The 25119-nt window shown below is 53.4% G+C and overlaps 1 protein-coding gene across 1 annotated transcript in view; it reads left to right on the top strand.

The window, feature by feature from the left end:
• Positions 1–1039: 1039 nt before the first annotated feature.
• LOC128274589 (homeobox protein cut) overlaps positions 1040–25119 on the top strand; it is a 129671-nt gene continuing 105591 nt past the window's right edge. The window contains exon 1 of the mRNA XM_053012826.1: positions 1040–1168. Coding sequence (XP_052868786.1) covers positions 1040–1168 — 129 coding nt within the window. The remainder of the gene's footprint in view (positions 1169–25119) is intronic.

The following is a 25119-nucleotide window of genomic DNA, read 5'->3' as shown; positions in this document are numbered from 1 at the left end:
ACGATCGAGAACCGCAACGGAAAAAGGCCAGCTTTTTGTCGCAGGACCCCCGGGGAACCGGAGATGCAGTTTTATGGCACTCGCGGGGCCTCGGATTGTTTTGCGGTGCGGATTGTGAATCGCCGACCACACAGCTGATCGTTAAGCCATAAAAATCGATCGAAAGAAATGCGAACCGCGAGCGGCCGAGGAGGGGTCATAAAAAAACCGTCGTGGCCATCGTGTGGTGCAATAGAACCATCCAGCCTTTGCTGTGGCCCCGTTGCAGTTTTGGGCGAATTTTCGGGGGGAGGGTGCTCCGAAATTCTGCCGCCAAAGCCGCCAGGGACATAAAATCCCAATTAATCGAACGATTCGGTCCGGGCCAATTTTTTTTCCTCTCTCTCTTTAGCGGGCGCGTTCTAGAACGGTGTGCGTGTGTGTGTTTCTTGTGTTTTGTGTGTTGTTTTGAGGGGGGGCCACGGCCAAGTGCATGCCGGCAGAGGGTGATGTCCCCGGGCGGAACAACCCCAGAATGAACCTCGGATTGAAAGAAAAGTTGTAGTAAATTGTTCAGCCGCAGCTTGGGCGCACCATCATCGATCGACGCGAGACGCGAGTTTATTGGTTTTCTGTGTGAGTCCTTCCGTGTGATGGGGTCCTCTTCAATCGGTTAGCATTTAGCAGCGGAAGAAAAAAAGTAATAGAAATAATTCCCAACCCGCCGCCGTCGCCAGAGTTCAGTGATGCTCGCAGTGAGAAGAAGACGGAAGAAAAAGGTGATCATCATGTGCTGAAACGGGCGCGGGCATCCAACCGTGCGTGAGTGTGTGTGTGCCGTGCGTGCCGTGACAGGGGCACCAAAAATTGCGTGAATCACGAGGGAAAAAAGGAAAAAAACAAAAACAAACACGAGTGTGTCACGACCGGACGACGACGGCCGGCCGGAATCACGGCTTCCCTAACGAACCCGGTGCTCGTACCCGGCACCGAAGGACCGGGAGGCGGCGGAGGAGCAGTGTCCGCTTCGACCGACCGATCCGTGGCCGAGGCGGGCCGAATGCAGCCGACGATTCCGCAGGGCGCGACGGGAGGAGGCAGTGATATGGACCTCCCTGCGGCGGTGCAGCCGATGGATTGGTTGTTCAAAAAGGAGCGCATCTATCTGCTGGCCCAGTTCTGGCAACAGGTAAGACCGACTCTAGAAGGCTCTATCCCCTTTAAGAGCGGTGCGTACGCGTCCAGGACCTCCTCGAGAGGTCGCCGCGCGTTGACCCCTTTTCGGGCGCACTTTAACTTTCTGGGGCTCATTTAAAATTGATAATTCGACCACCGGCCTCCGGGGTGTCGCTTGCGAAAAAAGACACGGGGGGGAGGGAAGGTGACGGGGTGGCGCGGTGTAACGGCTTTCCGGCCTACGACCTACGCCGCCCGGTGGGTGGTCGTCGAGAACGAACCCTTTTGCGAAGGCGCTGGCGGTTACTGGCGGAGTCCGGAGGGGAAACGTCGCGTCGCGCCGTCGTAATGCCGCAAAGCCCGGATTGTAGGAATATAGACACTGACACTGACACTGGCTACAACAGCCAGACACCGCCACAACCACGACGACGACTCCGACTCCGACGACGACAATGAAGATGACGATGATGATGATGATGCTGGTGGTGGCTGCGATGATGGTCGGTCGCAAGTCGGAAGTTGCCGTTGGGTTTAAAGTGTTTACACTTTGGTGAAGTGTGTGCGGCCGCCTCCGTCCCTCCTGTTAGTGTCCCCTGCTTCTTCCGGTTGGTTCAGTCGAGGTCGTGGTAGAGCTACTCTTGGTATCCGACCGACCTGCTGGATGGCAGATTTTTGTACAAAATTAAGGCCGGCAAATTAAGTTCCAAATCGCAGCGTTTCGCAAGTGTTTCGGTCGGGTCGTGAAGTGTAATAAATGGTACTTTAATAAACTACCGAATTTGTGGCAAAAAATCTAAAAATATTCGACTAAAAGGACCCATTAGACTTACACGGAACAAGAGAACGAAGAACCCAAGTGCGGAAGGCAAGAAATGACCCCGAACATATCCCGTAAAAACACCGACGGGAGTTGATCAAAATGCGGCCTTCTTTCCTGGAGTGATTTTCCTGGCCAGTGCCCTCCTCGTTTTTGGCCACCGACGCTCCTTCTTTTTATCTACAAAACATGTGTTTGTTTACGGTGATAATTTCTTCACGAACTCGGCCATCTAGAACCGTGTTTTCGGTGCGTAACAGCCAGCAGCCAGCACGTGTGCCCAAGTCGGGTGCAAATAGGGCTGGGGTCTGCGTTTGCAAAGCCGACCGACAGCAGGGAGATAAGTGAGCAGAGAGGGCCCCTGTTACAACCGTGGTGGTGGTGGTGGTGGCGGTGGCGGTGTATGTTGCGTGTGCTTAATTTATGCTTGGGAACACCCGGCACAAGTGCTCTCTAGACACACACGCGCTCGCGGCCCCAGAAGCGCCTGCATCGGAATGCATTTTTCGAAGTCTTCGTCGTCGTCGTCGTGGACCGTTTTGATGGAATTTCCCGGTTTTCCGATTTAGATGATTTTTTTTGGGATGGTGATGGTGGCCACCGCTAATTAGCCACCAATCAGCAGCCCCGGAGAAAAATGGGCGATTGTGGGGGTTTATTCAAACACGACCCACACATTGTTTGGCGCGCCCGGTTGGTGGTGATCGATAATGACGTGAAAATTGGTCCAAGACCGATCGGACCGTGAAACTGTTCCAAACCAGGGTGAGAAAGATAGAAAGAGAAGGAAACGAACGCAGCAAGCTGTTCGTCATTAATATACAATCAAAGTCTCGTTAGGTGCCACCGATGCTGGTGGCCACCGCCGAACTGCAGCAATTGCAATTTTCGTTCCTCGATGATTGGCCTTCGATTGATTGGCCCGATAGAATTCCGGCCGCGGCACCGGAAGGAAGTGATTTCTCGGGAATGAATCAAGAAAGGAATGGTGATAGCATTATAATGGCACTTCGGGCAGGCACGTGAGATGAGAAGCTGATCGGTACCATGGCAACGAAGCGACAGATGACTGAAGAAACGTCACTTTGACTTACGGTAACGTTCAACTGTCACACGCTTTGCGGCTTTTTAAACATATTTATTGCACAATTTTGTGTCAAAAATTCACCTCTCTTGATAGTTGGAATCGCTTGGGAGAGGGAATAATTCTGGTTTCGTGGGCCGTGTGCGGGTCTGCAGGACACGGGACGCAGCGTGGTGAATGAATGAAAGCATAAAAAGAGAGGCCAAAAGCATAATAAAAACAACACCGTGGTTTGTGGCCAGCAACACCCTTAAGTTGATCACCGCGTTCTTTCACTCACTTTCCCATCTCCCGACCTGTTTCTCGCCCTCTCTCTCTCTCTCCCTCCCTTTCTCTCTCTCTCTCTCTGATTATCTCCGCCAGTATCGGGGTGCAGCCATAAATTGATTAATCTATCGACATTTGTTTCAAAAGATATGGTTTTGATGCCTTCCCATGTTAATGCGCTCCCTCCCTGGGCGAGAAGGTGGTCCCCCCGCCCAGGAGGACTCGCGAACGCAGTGTGTGTGTGTGCCCGTGGCCGTGGGGTGGCCCCGGTCGTTTTAAAAAGAAAATCTGATAAGATTGTGTGCAATCGCAAAATGCAAAATGACACACAGCACCGCAAGTGCGCGGGGAAAAAGAAAACAATTTCCAGTCCCTCCCACACACACACACACACACAGAGAGAGAGAGGGACACACAGAAATAATCATCATTATCCGTGCATCCCTTCGTGGCGATCGTTCGTGGTTTTGCGGCGCGTCGAAGTTCCTGTTCGCTGCCGGTGCTTCGATCCTTCGAGCAACTGTAGCGGAGAAAATGTATCGGTAATCATCATTATTTATTATTGAAATTGATACGATTTTAATAACACGTTACCTGGCGGGCTGGCGAGCTGGCTTAGGGAATAAGTTCTGGTTTTCCGGCGGACATTCGGATGCGCCGCTGCCCCGCGCGCGCGCGCGGCGGATCCGGATTCGTCGAAACCATCGATTGACCGCGCGCCGGCTTCGATCTTCGTCCGCGAGCCGAAAGGGAGGGAGAAACAGAGAGAGAGAGAGCGAGTCAATTCGCGGCCACGATCGAAGCCAATGATGATGAAGCCAAAGATGATGGACGATTGACGAGTGAAGACGAATGGGACTCCGGGGCCGGCCGGCCGCCGCCGCCGTACCGACGACGATCAAAGATGATGGATATCGCCCGGGGGCCCGCCAAGGACTCCCCGTGCCGGGTCAGGCCCGGGCGGTGGAATAAAATAAATAGACGGTCATTTGTTGCTGCCAATCGCTTCGCTTTGTACTGCGACGAGCGAGATGCGCCCGTGCGCATTCCGTCGATCGTTCGCCTCGCGATCGATTAAAGCTCCCCCCCGAGAAGACCAAGGAGGCCGGCTCTAAGGAGGCCGGCAACTCCCTGGTCCCGGTGTGTGTGTGCCAGGGCGGTTTCCGGCCGGGTCGGCTGTCGATATCCTGAGGGGATAATTGGATTACTGGCCCTTCTCTCACACGACCACGGATCACAATTGAGCACGATTTCTTTACGACGGAAAAGTGCCGATTTACGGCCGGCCCCAATGGCGTCATTCGCGGCCATTGCCGGTCGGTCCTCTGAAATGCAAAACCGCAAACGATCCAGTTCGGAGCGAGATCGCGCCAGTCAGCCGCGGCCACAGCCGCAGTTATGATTAAAAGCAATTAGAACCAATCGACAAGTTAATTACTTTTCATTTGAATTCCATACCGATCGGTTGGTCGGGCGGCGTGAAAAATACCCCACCATTTGGCGCCTCGAGTTTGTCGGTGTCGATGTCGGTGTATGTTGCAGAAAACGGTGCAGCCGAGGGGCCCCCCCTCGGGGGTATGTTGTCTCCGGTCCATAAATAATACAAGTGGCGCAGGCGGAGCGCGCGTCGCCGGGATCGATTCGATTTTCAAACACGGACCCCAACCAGACACACATTTCACTTGCCGCTAATTAAACCGGGACCCGGCGGCGACACACACGACATGGTGGGCTCGGGGGGGGCAATAAAAAGTGTCGGGAACCGATACGGCCGCGTCTCGTTATTGGTTGTGAAAATAATGAAGCGTTTGCATCGTGATGCTGTTGGGGTCGGATGGCGATGGCCACGCTTCTTGTCGAAACATCGAGATAAAGTTTCATCGGGAATTTTTGCGCTTAGCGAAGCCACCAACCCGGGAGGTCCGTGTCCGGTGATCGCTCCTGTGAAAGAATAGGAACTCCGGCTACGAAGCATAAACAAAACCGATGTGGGGCCTCAAATTCCGGAAGCTGAATATGGCTGACGAATTTTATGTGCGTCGTCGCCACCGCCATCACCGCCACCGTCGTCCCTCTGATCACCATTCATCGTGAAACACGTGTTGTTTGCGCCATCGCCGCGCACGAAACACGAAACGGCGCCGGTTCTGTGGCCGCCGTGCAGAGAGTCTGCACGGCACGGCACGGCGGCGGGGTTTACGAGTTCAGTCTGTCGCGAGGTCAAATCGACCGGAACGCGTAATGGCGGTGCCGTCGCGATACTCCTTCCCGCCGCCAGCCTCCGCGATCTCCGCGAAGGCTGGCGATCGTTTGCGATCGTTGCGCCGTGTTGCGAGTCGGTTTCGCCGAGTTGCCCAATCAACGGTAGCTCAGCAGCTAGTGCCCGTTATTATTAGAATGTACATATTTTCACCTCGTTACTGTCAGAATATAAATATTATTGAAATTATGCTCTTAAAAAGGGCCGCACGCACAACGCCGACCGGCGCTATTTGTTGTCCCGAAGTTCCAATGCGAAAAATGCGACAAACTTTACGTTCGGAATAATGAGTGCAAAGTCCGGTGCAATCTTCCGTCCGGCAAAGTCCGAACCGAACCGGGGTGTGAAGTTCCATTTTCCAGCTAATTGTCGTGACACGACCCCGTGGCCGTGCCCGCAAAGGATCGGAGCGAGCGACGGGCGAGCGGATCTCTAATTGCGTTCGCTTCTAATCGCTCGTGACACGAGTGCGGCCCGCGGAACGCACGATCGTGCCGCCGACCTTATCTCTCTCTCTCTCTCTCTCTGTCGCTCCCTCGCGTTGGGGTCGCGTTGGGACACTTTAAACGATTTTTCACACCACACCAAATTCGCCGTGATTTTTCGAATGACGACAATCTGTTTGGCGGCGGCACCAAATAATGCGCCACCGTCAGTATAATAGTAAAGGTACTTTGTGGTGATGCATAAATGTAAGCAGCGAGTGTGTTCAATGATTTATGACGGCCCCCCCGGCAAACCAACGCAAAACCACGACAATCATCGACATAAAATCTTCGGCCCTCTCTTTTGCGCGCGCCCCACTCGAAACAATAGATAATGAATTAATTCGGCGTAATCAACGGGTTTACACACTACTCGGGCCCTGTCGGGCAGGACACACAGTGATATTTATAGAGGACCCGTAACAGCTCATCACTCATACAGATAGTAGGGCGCGACCCCGAACTCCTGTACTGGACCGGGGCTTCAAAAAGGCCCCGAAATAAGAGGGAAGCTTTTAAATAAATTTAGCAAATTACGCCACAACAAGCCGCCGACACACAGACAGAGAGAGAGAGAGCCGGGGCGAGAGAGAGAGAGAGAGAAGCAAAGTCGGAGTCGAAGTCGAAATGTCTGATTAATATCTGGAACAATGACTTTAATTAAGCCGCCAGCTTTCGAGAATTTTTAATGATTGGTTAATAAATTCAGCCAGACCAGATGACGAGCAGCGACCCCGAGCCGAGTGTGGGCCGGGGTGGGAGACTTTACTTTACTTTACTTTATTTTTTCTTTTTATGTCTCGGGTCTCGCCGAGAACAATGACTTGGGAACCGTTGCGGTGCGCGCGGGCGATAAAACACGAACCCCGCGGTGTTTGCAATTGTTGCCGCTGACCCCCGCGGGGGCGATGGGGGGCTTTTCGGGGGTCCGGGCGTGGCCCACGCGGATCGATTGTGGTCATCTTTCTTCGCCAACGTCGAAAAAGACGAAGCTTTTTTAAAGTGATTTTCTAATGTTGCTTCAAAACATTGCGATGAAGACTAGATCGCTCCCGAAAGCAGCTCGGGGCTACTGTCAATCAAATTGCAACGGTTGCTAGGACTGCTGTACGTTCTTCTGTAGCTCGAACCGGGAAAAAACCGTTCCGTTCGTTCCTGATAAAGGCGCAATTCCTCGAACCGTCGCCCGAGATAAAATGGTTCACCAAAAGTCGCACAAACGGATGAGAGCATAATATTTTCGACTCCTTGTGGCCGCACGGGATATCAATTGGTGACCCGTCGTCCACAAGAACGAGGCTGTTGTTGTTGCATTGTGCTGTCGGTCCACTTATCGGCAGTGCTCTGGCCACACTGGCCGCCTTATCAACCCCGCACTAAGAGGAAGTGAGCTGTGTGATAAAACGACGATCCGAAGGCCTTCGGGTCGATCGGAAATAGCTAAAGTCCGGCCTGGCGCGGTCGCAGTCGAAACATCATAATTTAACTACTATCGCCCGGCTACCGATCGCTACTTCAAATCCATCAAAACAGACCGAGGGGTTGTTAACACACACGGACGGACCGACCGCTAAAAAAACGGGCCGGGAATTAGGGGGCCACCTCTTTTCCACCTCATTAATGCGATCCTCTCTCCTCGAGCCGTGAGAACACACATATTCCTTCCATTCCTTCCTTCATTAGCATAGGCCGGGGCCGGGCCCAAAAGGAACGGAATTTACATTTTTAACACCCGTGGGCCCCCTCGTGGCCCCGCACGGGTAGATCACGCACTCTAGTGTGTGTGTGTGTGTGCGCCTGGAAGTAGAAGAAAGCTCCCGGAAAGGGGTCCAGAGGCGCGTCAGTTCTGCTAAATTGCCCCCCCCCCGGTCCCCTTGCCGCACACTAAGCTAACAGCTGTCGTTCGCGGGGCCACCCGAACCCGTTTCCCCCCCGGGTTCCGGCATGTTTTCCCGCACAGACGCTACGACGCTAATTTCCTAACGGTGCCGCCGCCGCCGGCCCGGAGTGGGTCGCGGATGCCGCGGATCGGTTTGGCCTTCGGAGAAGCACACACAAAACAAAACAAAGCACACACACACACACCGAAACCGAAACGAGAAAAAAAACACAAACATGCACCCAAGATACTCGTATTAATTACCGCCATCGTCGTCGGTGCAAATTAATCAATATATAATAAATGAATTTCTGCTCCGGGATCTCCGGGATTCGGAACGGTGCTGCCGGTGGGGGCCGCCACTGGAAGGCTCATTATTTTGTAACATGATCCCCCCCCGGCGGTCCGTGGCCTCTAATCACCTTCCCCAGCCGGCAGCAAGAGAGCGACAAGAAGACGATCGGCTCAATGGCGCGCGGGTCGATTTGGGCCCGTTTGGTTTGTTTGTTTATTTCGAGTCGTTTCGAGGTGCTTCTGGTGCCGCTGCCTGAAGATCGGATGATGTGCTTCGATCATAAAATAACGACCCACCCGGCCGACCGACCGGGCGGCCGGGGCCCACCCACGGCTCACCGAGAATCGAAGCCCGTGGCGGAAGCGAAAATAACATAACTTTGCTCCGCCGAGCCGCCGAGCCGCGAGGCACGTTAATCGGGTGTAAAAATGTGATCGAAAACTGTCACTCGTCATCAACCCGAGGACAACAACCGCGGACTTGCTGGTGTGCGTTGAATAAAATTTTATTGTCATTCCGCCGATTCCGCTCTCTAAGAAGTAACGTTTATTTTATTTCAACGTCCCCGACGTTCGTGCGCTCTCTCTATGAAAATAAATTCGGTCGGTCGGTCGGTCGGTCGGTTGGCCATATTTTAAGAAAACACAACGCCACGATCGGTGGATCGGCGATCAACAACAACAGCTCGATGCCGCGGTTCGCGATCACCTCGCCGGCCGCGGATTTGGATTTGATAAACTTCACACCGGGGGCCGGCCGGGCATTGATCAATTCGGGGTGTCCCAACCGCAGAACGCCTGAGCCGAGACCTCGGCCCACATTTTGGCTCCGCGACGAGCACACAAAACAGTGGCAATAAAAGATGAAATAAATAAATGGCCATTACACCTGTTATTAGAAATCATTCCGCCCGGCGACCAAGAAGCCGACGAAGAAAACCCGTAGTGTGGCCACCACCAGCAGAACAATGCTCCCCATTTTGTCGGTCGGTGTTGCTCAAGACGCTTACGCTATTTTTAACCGCCCGGCCGAAGGAGAGAAAGAACGCGACCGCAAGGGGACGACAAAATCTCGCGCAGGGCGGGAGGTCGGTGGCGACAAAAGGGTCATAAATTGATGTTCGAATGACTCACACTGTGTGTGTCACCACCACCACAAGAGCACCACGATGCTGCTGCTGGTGCAATCATTAGTTTTAATTGAAACTTCCGCACAAATCCGAGACTTTGTGTCGGTCCCGGGGCACTGTGCTCTCCCTCGATCGATGAAACGCGATCATAATTTCTTTCTCTCGCTGAGTCGCGGTCGTCGTCAGAATGCATCCATTTCCGTTCTGCGACGTTCGATCCTCGAGACGCTAATTGCTCGGGGGGCGTCCCGAAAAAAAAACGAAACGAAACGTTATTAGTTCCACACTGGTTCTTCGATCGGCAGCGACAGCGATTGACGGAAGCCCTCGATGGATTCTTTCGAACCCGGCCCGCCGCCGGTCCCGGTCCCGGTCGTAAATCTCACACGCTCTGTGGCCCCCCCCTGCTGGCCTCTGGGTGATGATGTAAGGCCGGGCTCGCGGTTTGTTGGGAACCGATTCTTGGTTCGCTTTTTTTCTTCTCGTTGCTTCTTTGGGTTCTTTTTTATGCGCAGACGAGACCGACTCGACAATTGTCATCGGGTTCCGGACGACCGAGGAAGAAAGGGTCCCCGCGACGAAAAGACGAAACGGATGTGAACCGGGCGCGTTCCTGCTTTTCTTCTCGCTGCTGCTCTTGGGATCGGATCTTAATCTATAATCCATACAGTGCATGGGCAGAGCGTGCGCGTGGGTTTTTGTCACACAACGGCGGATGGCGCGGTGATGACGATGCGCGCGGCATTGCTTCTGGTCACGAGGATCGATGTCCCGGGCGATGTTCCCGTTAGAGACACGCACGGCGATACGCATCGCCAACACGCACCGCACACCACGCAGAACAATCTTCTCCGACGTTTGCTTCGCTTCCCTCTGTGGCAAATAATCGATCGGTCTGGATGGTATTGTTCCGTGTCACAGTGATTGGCAAGATGAGGAGCCGCCCCGGCGGGTGGAGTGTCGTGTCGTGTCTGGGGACGATGATTTTTGGCAATGGCACCGCCGAGCGCCAAGAAAATCGATGATGGGCCGAGAGAGCATAATGCAGCGACAGACAACATGTGGCGTTTATGGCATGTGTTGTGGCCCCATGCTGTGGTCGGGCCGATATGATGCGCAATTGCCCTTCGCAAGCAGCATTAGCCGGATGATGCGCCTGTGTATCCTCCCGCCACACACACACACAGAAAGCCGAGTGCCGAGTCCCCAGAAGCACACGCACAAAACTCTATCAAAGTGCTCGCGATCACATAAATCACGAATCTGAATTGACTCTAATGATAACATTGCCGCTTGATTGGCTTTGACTCTCGGTTTGCTGCTGTTTGCTTGCCAACACCGAGGACCCTCACACACACACACGCACTGGCGTACTGGCGTACTGGCAATCGAGCTGATAAACGCGTGATGTATCGTAACCTCTATCAACAACCATAATCCTCAACCTGCCGCGGTTCGATGCCAATAGAATGCCCGGCCCGGGGGAATTCAATTGGAGAAAATCATCATCCGCGCGCGCCAGTCGGTCCCGGCTGCCAATCTGCTTCTGCTGTTGCCGGCTGCTGCGTCAATCGGTTGCAAAACCGGATGTGGCGCAAATGGCAATTTTCTAATCAAACGAGGCCCCCGCTCTCGGGCGCGATGTGTGAACCAAAGCGCAACAAATTGCCGCTGCGGCTGCTCCTGCCAGGGGCCGCCGTATTGATGTTTCGGGTATCGAGGTGGCCCAATCATCGGCGGCGGTGGCCACCAGACGAAAGGCCCATCGAGTGCGCTGGCAATATAAATGTAATATTTTTATTAATAATAAGAATAAAGATTTATAAGGCCCATAAATAAGGATAAAGATCTTCCCTTTCGCGGCGGCGGCGGCGGAAGAGCGTCTTTGGCATCTGGTTCATTAGATGAAGGATTCAAAGGATGAAACAACCCGGCTAGACCAGGCCAGGTCAGGCCAGACCAGTAATGAGAGGTTTATTACTTGCGTCCTGCAGAAGGATCAAATTATCGTCCTAATGAGACAAAATAAACGAAGATAAATCATACATTATGATGGCTGACGCACTTAACGCCCGCTCGGTGTCCTTACGTTGTGTTGCCGGTCAAGCGACCGCGCGTTGTCCTAGTTCGCACTCTGCACAACAATGCACACCACCTGCAGCAAACCCGGGGCGAGGCGTTTTTAATTACAGCACGGCCCCTGCTGCCGCAGGAAAAATGCAGAACGCAGCGCATAAACAGAGGAACGCACCGTCGTAACACGCACCGACCGGGAACAGAACCCTTGCGAGGGCAAAGTTGTGCACCGTACTGCGGGATGTCTAATGGCCTTTGACACACTTTCGCCAGCGCCCTTCGGCGGCGTTGTTTGTGTTCCGAGCACCGAGCGAGGGTGACGCACGCAAGTGTGTGCGAATCGTCCTGAATCAACAAGCACACACGGGGGCCCGAACCTACGCGGCGTAACATTGTTGCCAGCCTGTGGAGGAGTAAAACACAGAACGAGATTATTAGAAATTAACCGGGATCCTTCGGCGCAGACTTCGGCGCTCCTCTGGTATTGAATGCGAATCCGAATCAATAACACACCTTCTAGTGCGCTTGATGCAGTTCCTCGGGACGACGTGTTTTACGGTTTATCTACCGTTTGGCATCATCGACGCCCGATCGACGGCCTGGCAGCTAATTATTTATAAATAACTCATCGAACACGGGGCCCTCTCCGCTTGCCCTCGCTCTCGGGGATGGCCATCGTGAAAAAAGGTTCCATCTCCACCAGCACGCGAACCCCGGCATTTTCGCGTGCCGAGCAGCCATTTTACATCCGTCAAAGCCTACTACTCCACGTCGCGCTCGCCCCTCGTGCAATGATAAAATCAAACCCGAGGAGCGCGTGCAGAGTAGGCCGCGCCAGAACGGGGGGAAAAATGTTCCGGCAAAAAAAAAACGGTTGCGGTTGCACTTGCCACGGCTTCGGACCTCCGAGGAGCGCCTTGTGTTTTGCGCGCATAAATGGAAAAAAATTGATTACGATCTGTCACGCCCGAACCGAATCGTTGTCCGTCATCATCATCGGCGGCGGCGGCGGTGGCCAGAAAAAGGTGCCAGTTGTGAAGTGCAGTTGCAATTAATTTCCACTCGCCCCTCCCGTGCGTAAGGATGCGTGATTTTCACGCGGCACCCGGTTACGCACACCACCGACACCTCACGCATTGTTTGTGTGCCACGAGCGGCCCACTTAACCCGCTCAGGGGCCGGTGTTTGTCCTGGGCGCTGGTCGCGCACCGAATCGACCCCTTAATCGGTGCCGTGAAACACTGAATTGAAAATTGATGTAATTATCGTTCGGATCGCACGGGTCCGCGGAGCAGAGCCTTTGGCGGGAATGGCGGGTTTTATATAATTGCGATAAAACCCATTTTCCGGGGTCCCGCGAATGACACAATTGCATGTCGGCCGCCGGGCGTCGGCACCTTTTCCGCTTCATTTCAATCAATTTCGTAAATAAATAATGATTAATTATAAATAGACCGTCCGCCCGCGGGTCCGGGTGGTTAGATTCCTAGTGTCGGAAACGGGGAGCTCGCTTTTGACCTCCTTCGGTACCGGAAACGTGTGCCATCTTTTCTTCCAGCCCCGGAGGGGATCGATCGTGAGGCTAGGCTTCGAAATCGAATCGATTCGCTAGGCCCCGAGGCTGGCGGACGGGCCGGGACGACAGGCGTCATTCATTCGCCGCTTAATGAGTCTTGCATTTTAGATGCACCACCACCAACAGCAGCAAACGGTGATTAGTTTCCTGCCCGAGTCGGGCTCCAAACCCAGGGATGGATTCATATTGGCGAGGCACGGAACGAGGGAAAGAAAATAAGATGTGAATAAACCGGCGCCCGGCTAGTTTCAGAGTCTCGGGTACACGTAAAAAAAGGTGTACTCTATGCAAACGATCCACTTCTCGAACCGCGCCCATTCATCGGCGGCAGCAAAGTATTGACTTCCGGTTCTGGCCTGTCTGCCACCGGCGCTTCCGGTGCCGGAAGTGATGCTGGTTTGTCTCAACAACCAAAACGAAAACTGGGCCGCGAGCCGCGATTGGAAAGACGCGGATCCTCTGCCCGATCCGATCGAGTGGCCATAAATTACAGTTTATTGTTCGATGCGCCAACTAATTCCCCTCCCCGAGGACCGAGGATTGATTTAATTCGAGCAGTAAATCCTCGTTTCCGGTTTTGAGTTTTTTTGCCGACCGACGACAGTTGCGTTACGGATGAAGATAGTTCGCTGGTTTCTGGTTCAGTTTGTCACTCTCTCAATGAACCGTTCTTTCGCTTGCCCCGGAAAGTGGATTCGGAAAACCGGTTCCTGGCGTTTTCCCTCCCAACGGCCACCACAATTGCCGTCCTGAGCAGCGCCTTTCCCTATTTGCGTACAGCGTTATTATAACGAACTTATATTATTTGTTTGATTATCGACGACGACGACGATGGCACCACTACACAGTCACAGTGAGGTTCGGAGGCAATTTTTCAATGCGAAAAAAAAAACTAGTGCCGCCATTAAAAAGGTCCTGCTGTGTGTGTCTGCGCGCAACGAGCCCCTGAAACGAGAGGGATATGTAAAATAACAGGGCGGAGAAAACTAGTTCCAATTCCCAGAGGCGATCGCCTCAGCAGCAGCAGCGTGTAAGGGTAATCAAATGCAACATACCGTGGGCTCAGCCGACAACCGGCGGGATGATGATGACGAAGATAACGAACCCATCCTTTCGGGATCGATTCGCGGCGAACCCTCCTCGGTCTCGGTGTCGGTCGCGGCCTCGGCCGTTTCGCGTGGATTAATAAAACATCATCCACGGCGTGGTCCGCGCGCGCGATGGAAGATGTCTCCCAGGAAGCGACATGCCAGGGACGGGCGACGGGAACACAACCCGACCCCGAACCAGATGGGCCAACGAGTGGGGTGAAGCGACCGGGCGAGAGAAACCCTTCAAGGCAGAAAAGAAAGAAGACGAGCAAAAGTCGATAATTTATCATCTTTCACATTAGATCACCATCGATGGGGCCGGTTGTTGCGATGGGTTGCGGGTTGTCAGCCATCAGCATATGCTGAAAGAGTCAGCATCATCGGTGGCATGGGGCCGCCAGTGCGTGGCGTTGTCCTGTGGGGCACACACAACAAGTTATAAGCACTTTGCCTTTTTTTCCGGTCCCAACTCCGTGCTGCTTTTAGCAATAATCGTCGACGTTGTCGTCGTCGTCGCGGCCAGAAGTAGTTCTCCTGCCCCCGGGGGCTTCGATTATTGCTGGCGGGCCCCATACCGTACCGGCGGCCGGGCCATAATTTATTGCCACTCGCCTGCCGTCCCCACCACTACCGCACAGCATAAATACACATACGCGCGTCTATTAGCACCGAGCATCCTTTCAAAGTCGCATTATTTTCTAATAATCGTTCCGATCGGGAAACGGGACCAACAACAACGGACGATGCGGGACCGCAGACGTGCTCTTTGTATGCTGCTCTCCGTGTGTGTGTGTGTGTGTGTGTGCATTAACACAACGGGAACCCCCGGGGCGGACCCTTTTTTTCTGGTTGGCCCCTTGGCTGGGCGCTACCGAAAATCGGCGGAATGTATTGATGATCATGTTTGTGTCGTAAAAATTTTGGTCCGCCTGCTTATGCTGCCGGGCCGCGCTATGTTGGCCGTGCACGTGTTTCTGCACTTCGTTTCGGGTTCGCTGTCCCCGGGTTCCTTTTTTTCCCGGGAATTAATTGATTTGTCCGTCGACGCGAACTGCTGCCCGTGACGAGGATTTGGTTCGAGGCCCATTTTTTATTGTTTTCAAAATTTCAATAACGGCTGAAAGTGATACATCAATCATCATTTCGGGGTGGGCGCGGGCGCGTTCGGTCCGATTATGTATTCCGATGCACGCCCTCGCGTCTCGGGTCATAAAACGCACTCCGCGGGTTCGCTTTCTTCGAATTCATCAGTCGCGCGCGAGGCTCTCGATGTCTGACTCACCTCAGCCACCGCACACAAGTTGCTAGGCGACGAGGACGACGCCGCCGACTATAACCACCGCAATTTGCGGGTTTGTTATGTCGGCGGACGCGCCGCACGCCAGCATAAGGTGTTAATGTTATCATTTTGTATTAAAATCTAATAATATTCAAAGCCGGCCGGTGACAAGCTGTTATTGCTATTCTTACCACTCGATAAACACACACACAGAGCGCAGGACCCCGAGCCAAGGCAGCACTTTAAAGTGGCGGTGGTGGTGGTCCGTCGAGTGGAGAGATTCGATGTCAATGTCGTCGTCGGGGCGAAATGCCGATGCAGAACCGAAAATGCCGGTGCTTTAAATTTCGAAACTTCCGCGTGGTGCCCACTCACACACACACAATGGCCCGGGTTTAATGGCTGCGGCGGCGACGGTGGGTGGGCCCGGTGGGGTAAGGGTAAGTAAAAGGAAAAGTTTTCCACCACCGGCGTCCACCACCGACGTTCACTACTCGACTGCGTGGTGGCAATTGTTGCTGTAAAGTGCCGGTCCTAGAGGCCCGGAAGCCGGCGAGGGGAACGTCACACACGTATGCGTACGCTTCCTGGGAACTTTGGGCCGCGCGCACAGGACACGCACTCCCGGCCGCCGGAAGGAAGGAAGGAGGCGCAGAAATTAAAGCACTTTTCGTCCTGGCAGAGCGGGCAAAAGTTTTCCTCCCCGGAGGGAGTGCTGGAAAGCCGCTTAAGCACTGGTGTGTGTGTGTATGAGGGAGGGTGGTCGGTGAATCTCACTTTCGTTCTAATGAAATAATAGTTGATGACACGACGACGACGACGACGACGACGACGGAAAGGATGTCATCGGTGCACTCGGTCCTCGCTGCGTGCGATGGGAGCCACATCCCGGAGCATCTGTGCTGAAAAGACACAAAGCAACCTATTGCTCCACTGCAGTCCCGTATCCGTGTGTGTGTGTGTGTGTGTGTGTGTGTGTGTGTGCTGATTTTATGACACAAATGAGCAAATGCCATGGCCGTCGACGGCCGACGACGACGATGACGACGACGATGGATGTTGACGGAAAACTTTAAGGCATTTGTGCGCTCCATGACGTGCTTCGATCGAGGCGCACCAGATGACAATGACACAGTCACAATGTTCCGTTCCGTGTGTGGTGTGTGAGTTTGCTCCGGTTTGGCCGATGCTGCGACCGATTTAAAAGGCTCACCTCACGACGGCGCAGCACGACATTTACCGGTTTGGATGCGGAAAACAGCGTACACTGTTTTCCACGCAACTCCGAAGTGCGGCCGTGCGGCCGTGCGGCTGTGTGTGTGCGTGTGTGTAAACAAACAACTGCCAGCCCGAACCAGGGACCGGGGAATCGGCCACGCAATTAACATTAAGTTTTACGATGAAAGTATTTTAGTCGCACGCACAAAAGAGCAGGTCGCGAGCCCTTTTTTCCCGAGCTCCCGAACGAAACGCGGCAACGGCGCTTGACAGCGCGGTGATCTGACAGATGACACACCGCCGCCGCTGCGATGGTGTGCGTCTCTGTCGCTCTCGCCACGCACACACTTTGATCGGGCCCGTAATATTTTCGCTGCTGCGATCGATCGAATTGTGGGACGAGTCGACGGGCAAAGAGATGAAACTTCGACAGGTGCTCTGGCCTATGTCCCCCCGGGCCGGCGTTCTGCTTCCCCGCTCTCGCTCGGTCGCTCGCTGGCCCGGCTCGAAACGTATTAATTAATGGAACGAATTTATATTTATATAAATTATATCGGATCGATCGGATCGTGCTGACGCTTTTTTCCTACGCTTTGCTATTGCTTCCTGCACACACACGCACGTCCAAACGGGGGACAGGTGATTGATATCGATCAAAGGACGGCCAGCAAAGGTCAACCGCCCCGCAGGCCACAGACTCTGGGTGCGGTTGTGCGTGTCACCGTTCATTAGACCGACCCCGCGGTCCCGTCCCGTCTTTGATCCTCGCTCCGATCGTCGGTGTGCGTCAGGCTTAATGCTGGCGCAAAAATCCCCTCATCACGCGCGTCGGCGCCAACATCGCGCCGCGTGTGTGTGTGTGAGGGTTGTCGCGACATCATCTGCTTTCAATTTAACAATTTATTGCTTAATTTCGGTCACAGCAGCGCGCCCGATAGAGTAGGATCGAAATATTCTTCGCAGTCATCGTCGTCGTGGTCCGTGGTTTCTTTTTTCCACGAAACCAATCCCCTTAACAGTGTGTTGGTGTGTGGTTCCCTTTGGCACTTGTAAATTAGCTGCCGATATTAGCTCCCCGCGCGGGCGACAGAAGATGAATTCGAAGCATCATAAAACGTCGAATCCGAATCCGCGGGTTGAAGAAAGTAACAGCGTCAGACGGCGACGACCCCACAGTCAACCGAGTCATAAAAAAGTCGATTCTTGGGCCTCTCGGCGTTGTTTCCGTTTCTTTTGCCGGACGGGACGCCGGTGAAGTTGAATTTTAAAATTGACACATTTCCTTGCGTCAACCGGGTCGAGGTAGTATAAATCGTTTCGAAGAAAAGCGGAGCGGGAAAACCCGGACGGCAGGTTGTGTGGCCAACAACATTTCGTCGATCGATTTATTAGTGGGCGCTACCCGATTTGACAAGCCCGCCGCCACCGGAGCCGGAGTTCCATTTCGACACTCCGAGACCGAAACCGTTGAGCTGATGGGAGCATATTAAATCCTCCGAGGCGTCCCAAACGGTAGCGGGGGGAAGGCCCGTAAAAATATAGTTGTCGTTTTCCCGTCGATTTTTCCACCCCCGGGTCCCTCCGCTGCACTCCCGTGTATCGAGGGCATCGATTCGATGCCTTCCACGGCGTCGCCGGGAAAACCCACGCCCCAGGCCCGGTGGCCACCTGCCTGCCTGCCTGCCTGCCTTGGCTGCGCGCGCGGTAGACGATCGTAAAAACGAGAAATTTATATTTATTTCCAATAAATAGTGGGAAACGATATTTATGAGCTTCCCGAGCTGAGCTCTCGGTTTCCCAAATGTCCCAATTCCCAAGACGCACCGTGCTGGTGTTTTGATTTTTCCATACACCAGAGAGTGGATCGGGCCGGGGTCTCCCACCACCCTGCTGTGTGGGTGGGTGTATTTCTGTTCGGCGCGTTCCCCCATGCGGGGGCTAATTTCATGTGTAAAGCCAGAGCAGCCGGGACGGGACAGCAAAGAAAACATTGTGCGATTGAATCGTGTTTCCGATGACCGAACACGCGATTCGATCGTTGGTTTTTCGGCTCTTCGTCTTCGACGGTCGTTTCGTTTTCTTTCCACCGTCCATCGGGGCTTAAGCAAAATATTTGGTTTATTTGAATTTAATGGACCCTCGAACAACAACGGAGCCGCGGTCATTATGACACTCTCGCGTTCTGAGCAGCATCTTCTAAGGGGGGACGAAATAAACATTCCTCACACTGCATCACACTGCGCAGCGTCAGTGATCGGCGATTGATCACTCGGCTCGGGCCATAAAAAACACAAATCCCCTCCCGAACGATGCAACTACACTGCACCTTCTCCGATGACCTTCGCGCCCGGGACCGCTCCGATGATCGATATCAGAAAATCATTAACATTTAATTGAATTACGCCGTGAACGAGCAAAAGAGCGAGAGAAAAGATTTTATTTCCCACAAACGCGCGTATTTTAATGCGCCTTTCGGGGCGGGAGCCTCGCCAAAGCAATAGAGAAGCGCCGGACGGAGTCGAAAAAAAACAAAAACAGAACCCAGAAGCGCGATGCGGGCGCGATCAATGAACTTCTACCCCACTGATTGTTAATTAAAATTCATTTAGACGCCAAACTCACACAACGCCAGGCTTGATGGGCTTTTCGGTTCTCGGTTCGGTTCGGGCGCACTCTGTCGGTTAATTATCGATAATTCCTTGCCCGGCCACACCGAAAGCGATGTTCGATGATGGTGGTGCGCATTGATCCGAATCGGTCCGTCGACCAACGTCCCGCCGACGTCGAGCCCGATATCGGTAAATTAATCTTTCGATTTTTACGATTTACCACCATTCACTCGAGAAAAGGCTCCCTTTGTGTGTGTGTGCCCCGGCGCTAGAAGTAGTCGCCAGAAAGGACGGCCAAGGGCGAAAAGGATGACATCAAAGAGATTCTTATCGAGGACGGCTTCTAGCATATTGTTTGTTTTAAGGCTTAAGGCACAAGGACTCGTCCCGACGACGACGCCGACGACGACGATGATGAAAGGGTTGACGACAATCAATTGATTAACCTGCCACGGCATGGCTCGACACAGGCTGGCAGGCTGGCTGGCTGGCTGGCGGAGATTAAAAACAAACAGAAGCATAAATCAAAATTTGTCCTCAAACCGAACTGATCCGCCCTCGGCCCAGCATGGGATGGGTGAGGGTTTGCGCGTCACGCTGGCGCAAATGGGCGGTGTATTACACATTTTTAATTGATTCCTTGCGATAATCTCTTTGGCAATCTAAATTGCCCGACTCTTTGCCGGCTTGTGCCGGAACCGGAACCGGTGCGTACGAATGCGGGTCGGGCTCGAGTCGAGTGTACCTAATGAGGAGCGACCGAACGCGAGGGTGAACTCGGCTCGGGTTGCAGTGGCAATTACGGGCTTACCGTTGTGTTGTGGCCGTTGCACTCGGAGATCATTAGATTTGATGCATATTCTATAGGTTTGCGAAATTATGTTCCTCGGAATCGAACCCTTGAACTCGGGGCGTGGGGTTGCGTTCTGCGTCCGGGGCACTCTCGGCAGGTCTGCGTGCATGTTTGCTGACAATAATGACCTCGATTGCACCCCATTGCAGAGGGTGAGACAGAGAGGGCGCACGGTGGTTGAGTAGAATGTCTTCAAACAGTTGAGCCGCATTTCATCATCGCTCGGCTTGGCTTGGCTCCGAAGAAGCAAAAATCGCAACATAACAACACCCAGTGCACCCCCGTTCAATGATCTCTCCCTGTCTCTCTCTCGAGAGAGATCTCCCTCTCTCTCTCGATCAAAATCGTTCACGCGATGATTCGCCTCGAACCCCTTTTAGTGGTTATCATTCGGTTCGGGCTTCTTGGCAACAACGGCAACAGGCCCCCCCCCGGAGCCCGAAGAAATAAGCACACAATGGAAATAAACATAAATTATTGCAGCATTATGTTATAGTTTTCCAACCACCTGCTGCCAGCTAGTTAGTGGCCCTGCAGAGGCCCAGAAATGCCACCACACACACACACCCCGAATGCATTCCGCCAGCACACGCTCCGGCCACTTGCCGTGGGCACGGATTTTCCCACGTGGAATTTCAGTTTTTCTCACCACCCGGGCGGCGGCGTGTTGCTGTTACGTCACGGTTGTGTAGAGCCGGAGCCACGCCACAAGAGTTGTAAAACAAATAGATAGCCGGTCCACCGGTGGTCGGGAGGGTGGCATCGAAGGTGTGGTGTGGTTCATTAGCGAACGTGTTGGCCAATTGGGTGACTCCGAATGGCCGCCGGATCATTGGCTTCTACTGGTTCGATTATTAGCAGGAAAAATCAGTTAATAAAGTTGCTAAAAGAAATAAGAATAATCGGAATAGGAATTAGAGATGTCAAGCATCAAAACAAACGTGACGACAGATCGCATCACCTTTGACTTTTGTCTCGTTTGTAAACAAGCGTAACGATGAGTAACGCACAGAGAGCGACGTGAGATTGAATGTCATTGGCGAGAACGCGCGTCTCACTATGCGAGCTTTTGATATTATTTTAAGTTTGGTGTTTAAATCTTCCCCTTTTACTGATTCTAAGGCGAAAGGGATGGTGGTCAGAGTTCAATCGACCCAAAAAACCCCTTTAGGGACACACGAACGAGGGACAAATCCTGTCACTTGTCACACCGTGGCCAAATGAAATCGAACCGAAGTAGCCCGGAAAAAGCATATGTTTTGGCACGGGATGACATAACATCACACACACGTGTGGTCCCCTTCGCCTTTTTTTTCGATCGCCAACAAAATTGTCGATGACACTTTTTCTCGCTCCCTGTTTTTTTCCCTGCATGTGCCAATTATCGACCGACAATCGACTGATTAATGGTGATGTATTGACTACTTGTTGCAACCGAAGGGACGTTCCCGCACGTCAACAATTCCGCAAACAGCCTCGCCGTTCCGGAAACCCGAAACTCACGATTTTGTTCGATAGGAAAATAAACAATCGGGAGGGTAGCAAAAAAACGGGACCCTTCTTCCCGAGTTTCGCTTTTTAGGGGTTTTCCACCGGTTTTCGGTGCGGTCGCCCCTTCGCACGGACGAAATGCCTTCGCTCGGGCTGGCAGAGGCCATCGAAGCAGAACGCGGCGTGGCGATCAATAAAAGTGGCACGTCCGTTCGTCGTCGTCGATCGATCGAGGGCACACCCCACGTGTGTGGACACAGGGCCCGCGGGTTCGCGGGGGCAACCGATCGAATTCCGGGGGGCAGGGCGTTAATTCGGAGGTCGGACATGACGCGTGCCCACTTGTCAGCCGCTAATTGGCTTCGGTTCCATTCCATTGATCGGCTCGTGCACGTGGACCACCACGTGGGCATCATTTGAATATTCAATCCCGGGGTAGCTCGCCCCGTCCCTCCCGTGGCAGCTGTCTAATCAGATCTAAGGCTGGGGCCACGTGGGGTCTCCGTACCGTCTTCTTCTTCTGCGCCGCCGTACGTCTGTCAAATTTGTGGCCGATGATAGTCTTAATCAAATTCCTATGTAAATATTGGTCAACCCGAAAAAAGGATCAGAACTAAAACCCGAGGTCCGTCCGTGGGTCGTCCGGGCAGCCCGACGTCCGGTTCGGTATTTGATCGGTATGTTGACGTGGTTTTGGATCCTCTCCTCGTGGTGTCCCTGCCCTGCGCTGTTTGCACTTCGCCCGGGACCACTTCAGTCGAACAACGCCGGGCGAAAGTTGGCCAAAGAATGTGCCGGCGCCTTTTCTGCGGGGCGAACTCTACGAACTACGGATAGTTTCATTCATAGACACCCCCGTCGTCGTCGTCCGTCGGAAGGGGACCAGAATCTTGAGCATTCTTCATTAATTTCTCATCGAAAGTTTGCCCTTTTCCCCCCTGCGATAAGGAACTGCTTAAAGTGATACCTATCCCTTTGCGGCGGAAGAATGGGAACCGGTCGGTTCCTTAAAGACATGCTGCCGGGGAGGGTGGTGGTTCGGGGCCTGAAATGTCTTCAGCAGGAGCACCCGGCTTTGCGGCGTGTGGCGTGTGTGTGAGTGAAAGTGAAAGTATTTAGCTCTGATTGTTTTCCTCGTGCGTGTGGCACACGGAGAAAACTGTAACTTTTTGGGGCCCAGAAACACACGATGAGGACTTTAAGCGAGAGAAGGAAGTCCCCACACTCCGACGGAGTCATTATGTAGGTCCCCCCCTCGCCCGCACCGAAAGGTCAGGGTTACTTAAAAGATCATCAACTTGGTCCTTGGTCGGTTCGAAGACGCTGGACACACACAGCACGCTGGGTGGCTAATGCGCCCCGTGGTGGTGTTGGCTGCAGGAAACGTGTGTGTGTGTGTGTGTCTCCGGGTTGTGTCACCCCGGCGGCTGTGTTGGCAGGATGTCCGGGACGAGCTCCGGTCCGGAGACAAAGAATCTCTGCTCCGATGAAATACGGGCAAGCCGTCTTCCTGGCCGACGATGACCTCGCGCAGCAGAAGACCACGAGGAGCTGCTCCTCATAAGAAGGGGACTTTTCTTTAGACGACCCCAACACTGCTTTGTTCTCGGTGCTGTCGGTGTGTGTGTGTGTCGGTGGTGTTTATTAACGAAAAGACTAACGGCGGACAGCTGGACGTCTTTTGGGCGGCAGGTCCTTGCACCCCGGCAAAGGATAACAACAAACCACTTCAGCAGCCAGCCAGCCCCGTCCCGTCCCGTCCCGCGTGCACAGCGGGAAGGCCTCCAGCCGCCAAAGAGGTTGATTATGATTTAATTCCGAGTGATTTTGTTTGTTGTTTGCCTTGGCGCGCAGCCCACAGCCCGGTCTTCGGGGGGGCGGGTGGCCCAAAATTGGGCCGGAATCCAAAGGGAAATCTGGAGCATCTCGGAGCAAGACACGACTTTAAAACCCGGACAACACTTTCGATTTTCGACGCGAATCCTTCGTCGCTAGCGGCTGACGTCTGCGTTTGTCGTAATAAATTGTTCTTAATTGCTTTGACACGGATTTGCGCATAAATCAATAAGAATTTAATTTAATTTATTAGCGAAACACCACGCCCTTACGCGCGCCGCCGCCGGCCCCACTCACCGGGCCCGAGACCCGGGACAGGGCGAGGGACTTTGCACTTAATCCTTTCTTTGGCGAGGACACTTTTGGGCCGCCGAGAAGCGAGATCCGTCTTTAAATTGTCACGAAGCGAAGCCTGCTGCGAGACAAAGCGTTCTCTCAGTTGTCAGTTGACGGGGTGACATTTGGTGGGTTGCTTTGTTTTTTGCTCACTTCACTTCAAGGACGATTCAGGTTGCTAGAGATGGCCCAAAACGGGAGAGAAAAAACACTGTTGCCGACGAGATAATTAACAGGGAATTAGTGAAATTAATAGGAAAACTTTAACCGGCAAAGGCACTTTTCCGGCACACTCCTTGGCGCTCGATTTAAAGTAGCCTTTTTGGCGCGACTTCCGATCACGTTTTCGACGACTGGTAAACCCGTCGAACCGTCTTCTAATTGAACATTAAAAGTGGGCTCCTCGACAACTATCAGCACGACTTCCCGATCCCGATCCGAGACCCGGAAAATGGCCGTCGCCCATTAAATTGTCCCCAAAATCCATAATCAAAGCCATGAGAGCCGTGCTTTAATCACCGGGCTAGCGGGGGGACTGCGACCCGATTGCCATTAACGCCGCCGCCGGTTTCGTCGTCCCGAACCGCTTTTAAAGACCATACTGTGTGGCACGGCAAGGATACTCCGCAGGCTCGAAAGTTTCTCTGCTTCATATTTTCGGATACCCATTCTAATAATTAAACAACCATCTCGACCGACCGACGCGGGACCGGCTAGAGTATCATTGCCACTCCGGGAATGTCGGCGGCCGCCGAAGCCGGGAGTCAGGGAGCAACATTTTTATCATAATCATCATCATAATGCTGCGGCATCATCGTCATCATCGTCGGAGGCGGCGACGGCGACGACATCGGCTAGCCACAAGTCTGTCGTCTCCGGCGACATGACATGACGGGTCTCTCTCGCAAGGCGAAAGGCACACCGAGAGGACACACTGCGTTTAATGGTCGAAAATTACTCCACTAAAGTTTGAACTTGAAACCTCCGTCCTCCGCGCGAAGCCTTTGCCGCCGTGATTGGGCTCCGAAGTCTTCGACCAGATATCGACGACGCGGAGCGCGCGGGATGCATCCGGAGCAGCATTTTTCGGTGACTTAAAACGCTCATCATAAATCGTCCCGAGTTCGAGTTTTCCCGTTTTTCAAGTGCTTTTTGAGGTTTGTCCTGGTCTTCGGTCTTAAGGGCCCTGCCGGCTTCTGGCGGTGAAAGTATGGGAAAGTTCCGTTCCGGCTTCGGAGGGAAAAAGTGCCCACTTTAAGCACGTTCATTAACGTGCGGCCATAAACCATCCTTCGGTGTGTCCTCTGCTCTATTCGAAATGTTTGCATTTAATGTATTTTCTATTGAGAAGGACCGCTTAAGACGAGGATGGGCCATGGG

This window comes from Anopheles cruzii, chromosome 3, assembly GCF_943734635.1.
Source record: "Anopheles cruzii chromosome 3, idAnoCruzAS_RS32_06, whole genome shotgun sequence".
NCBI lineage: Eukaryota > Metazoa > Arthropoda > Insecta > Diptera > Culicidae > Anopheles > Anopheles cruzii.
The sequence above is the reverse complement of the archived record's forward strand: the minus strand, read 5'-3'. Positions and strand labels throughout refer to the sequence as shown.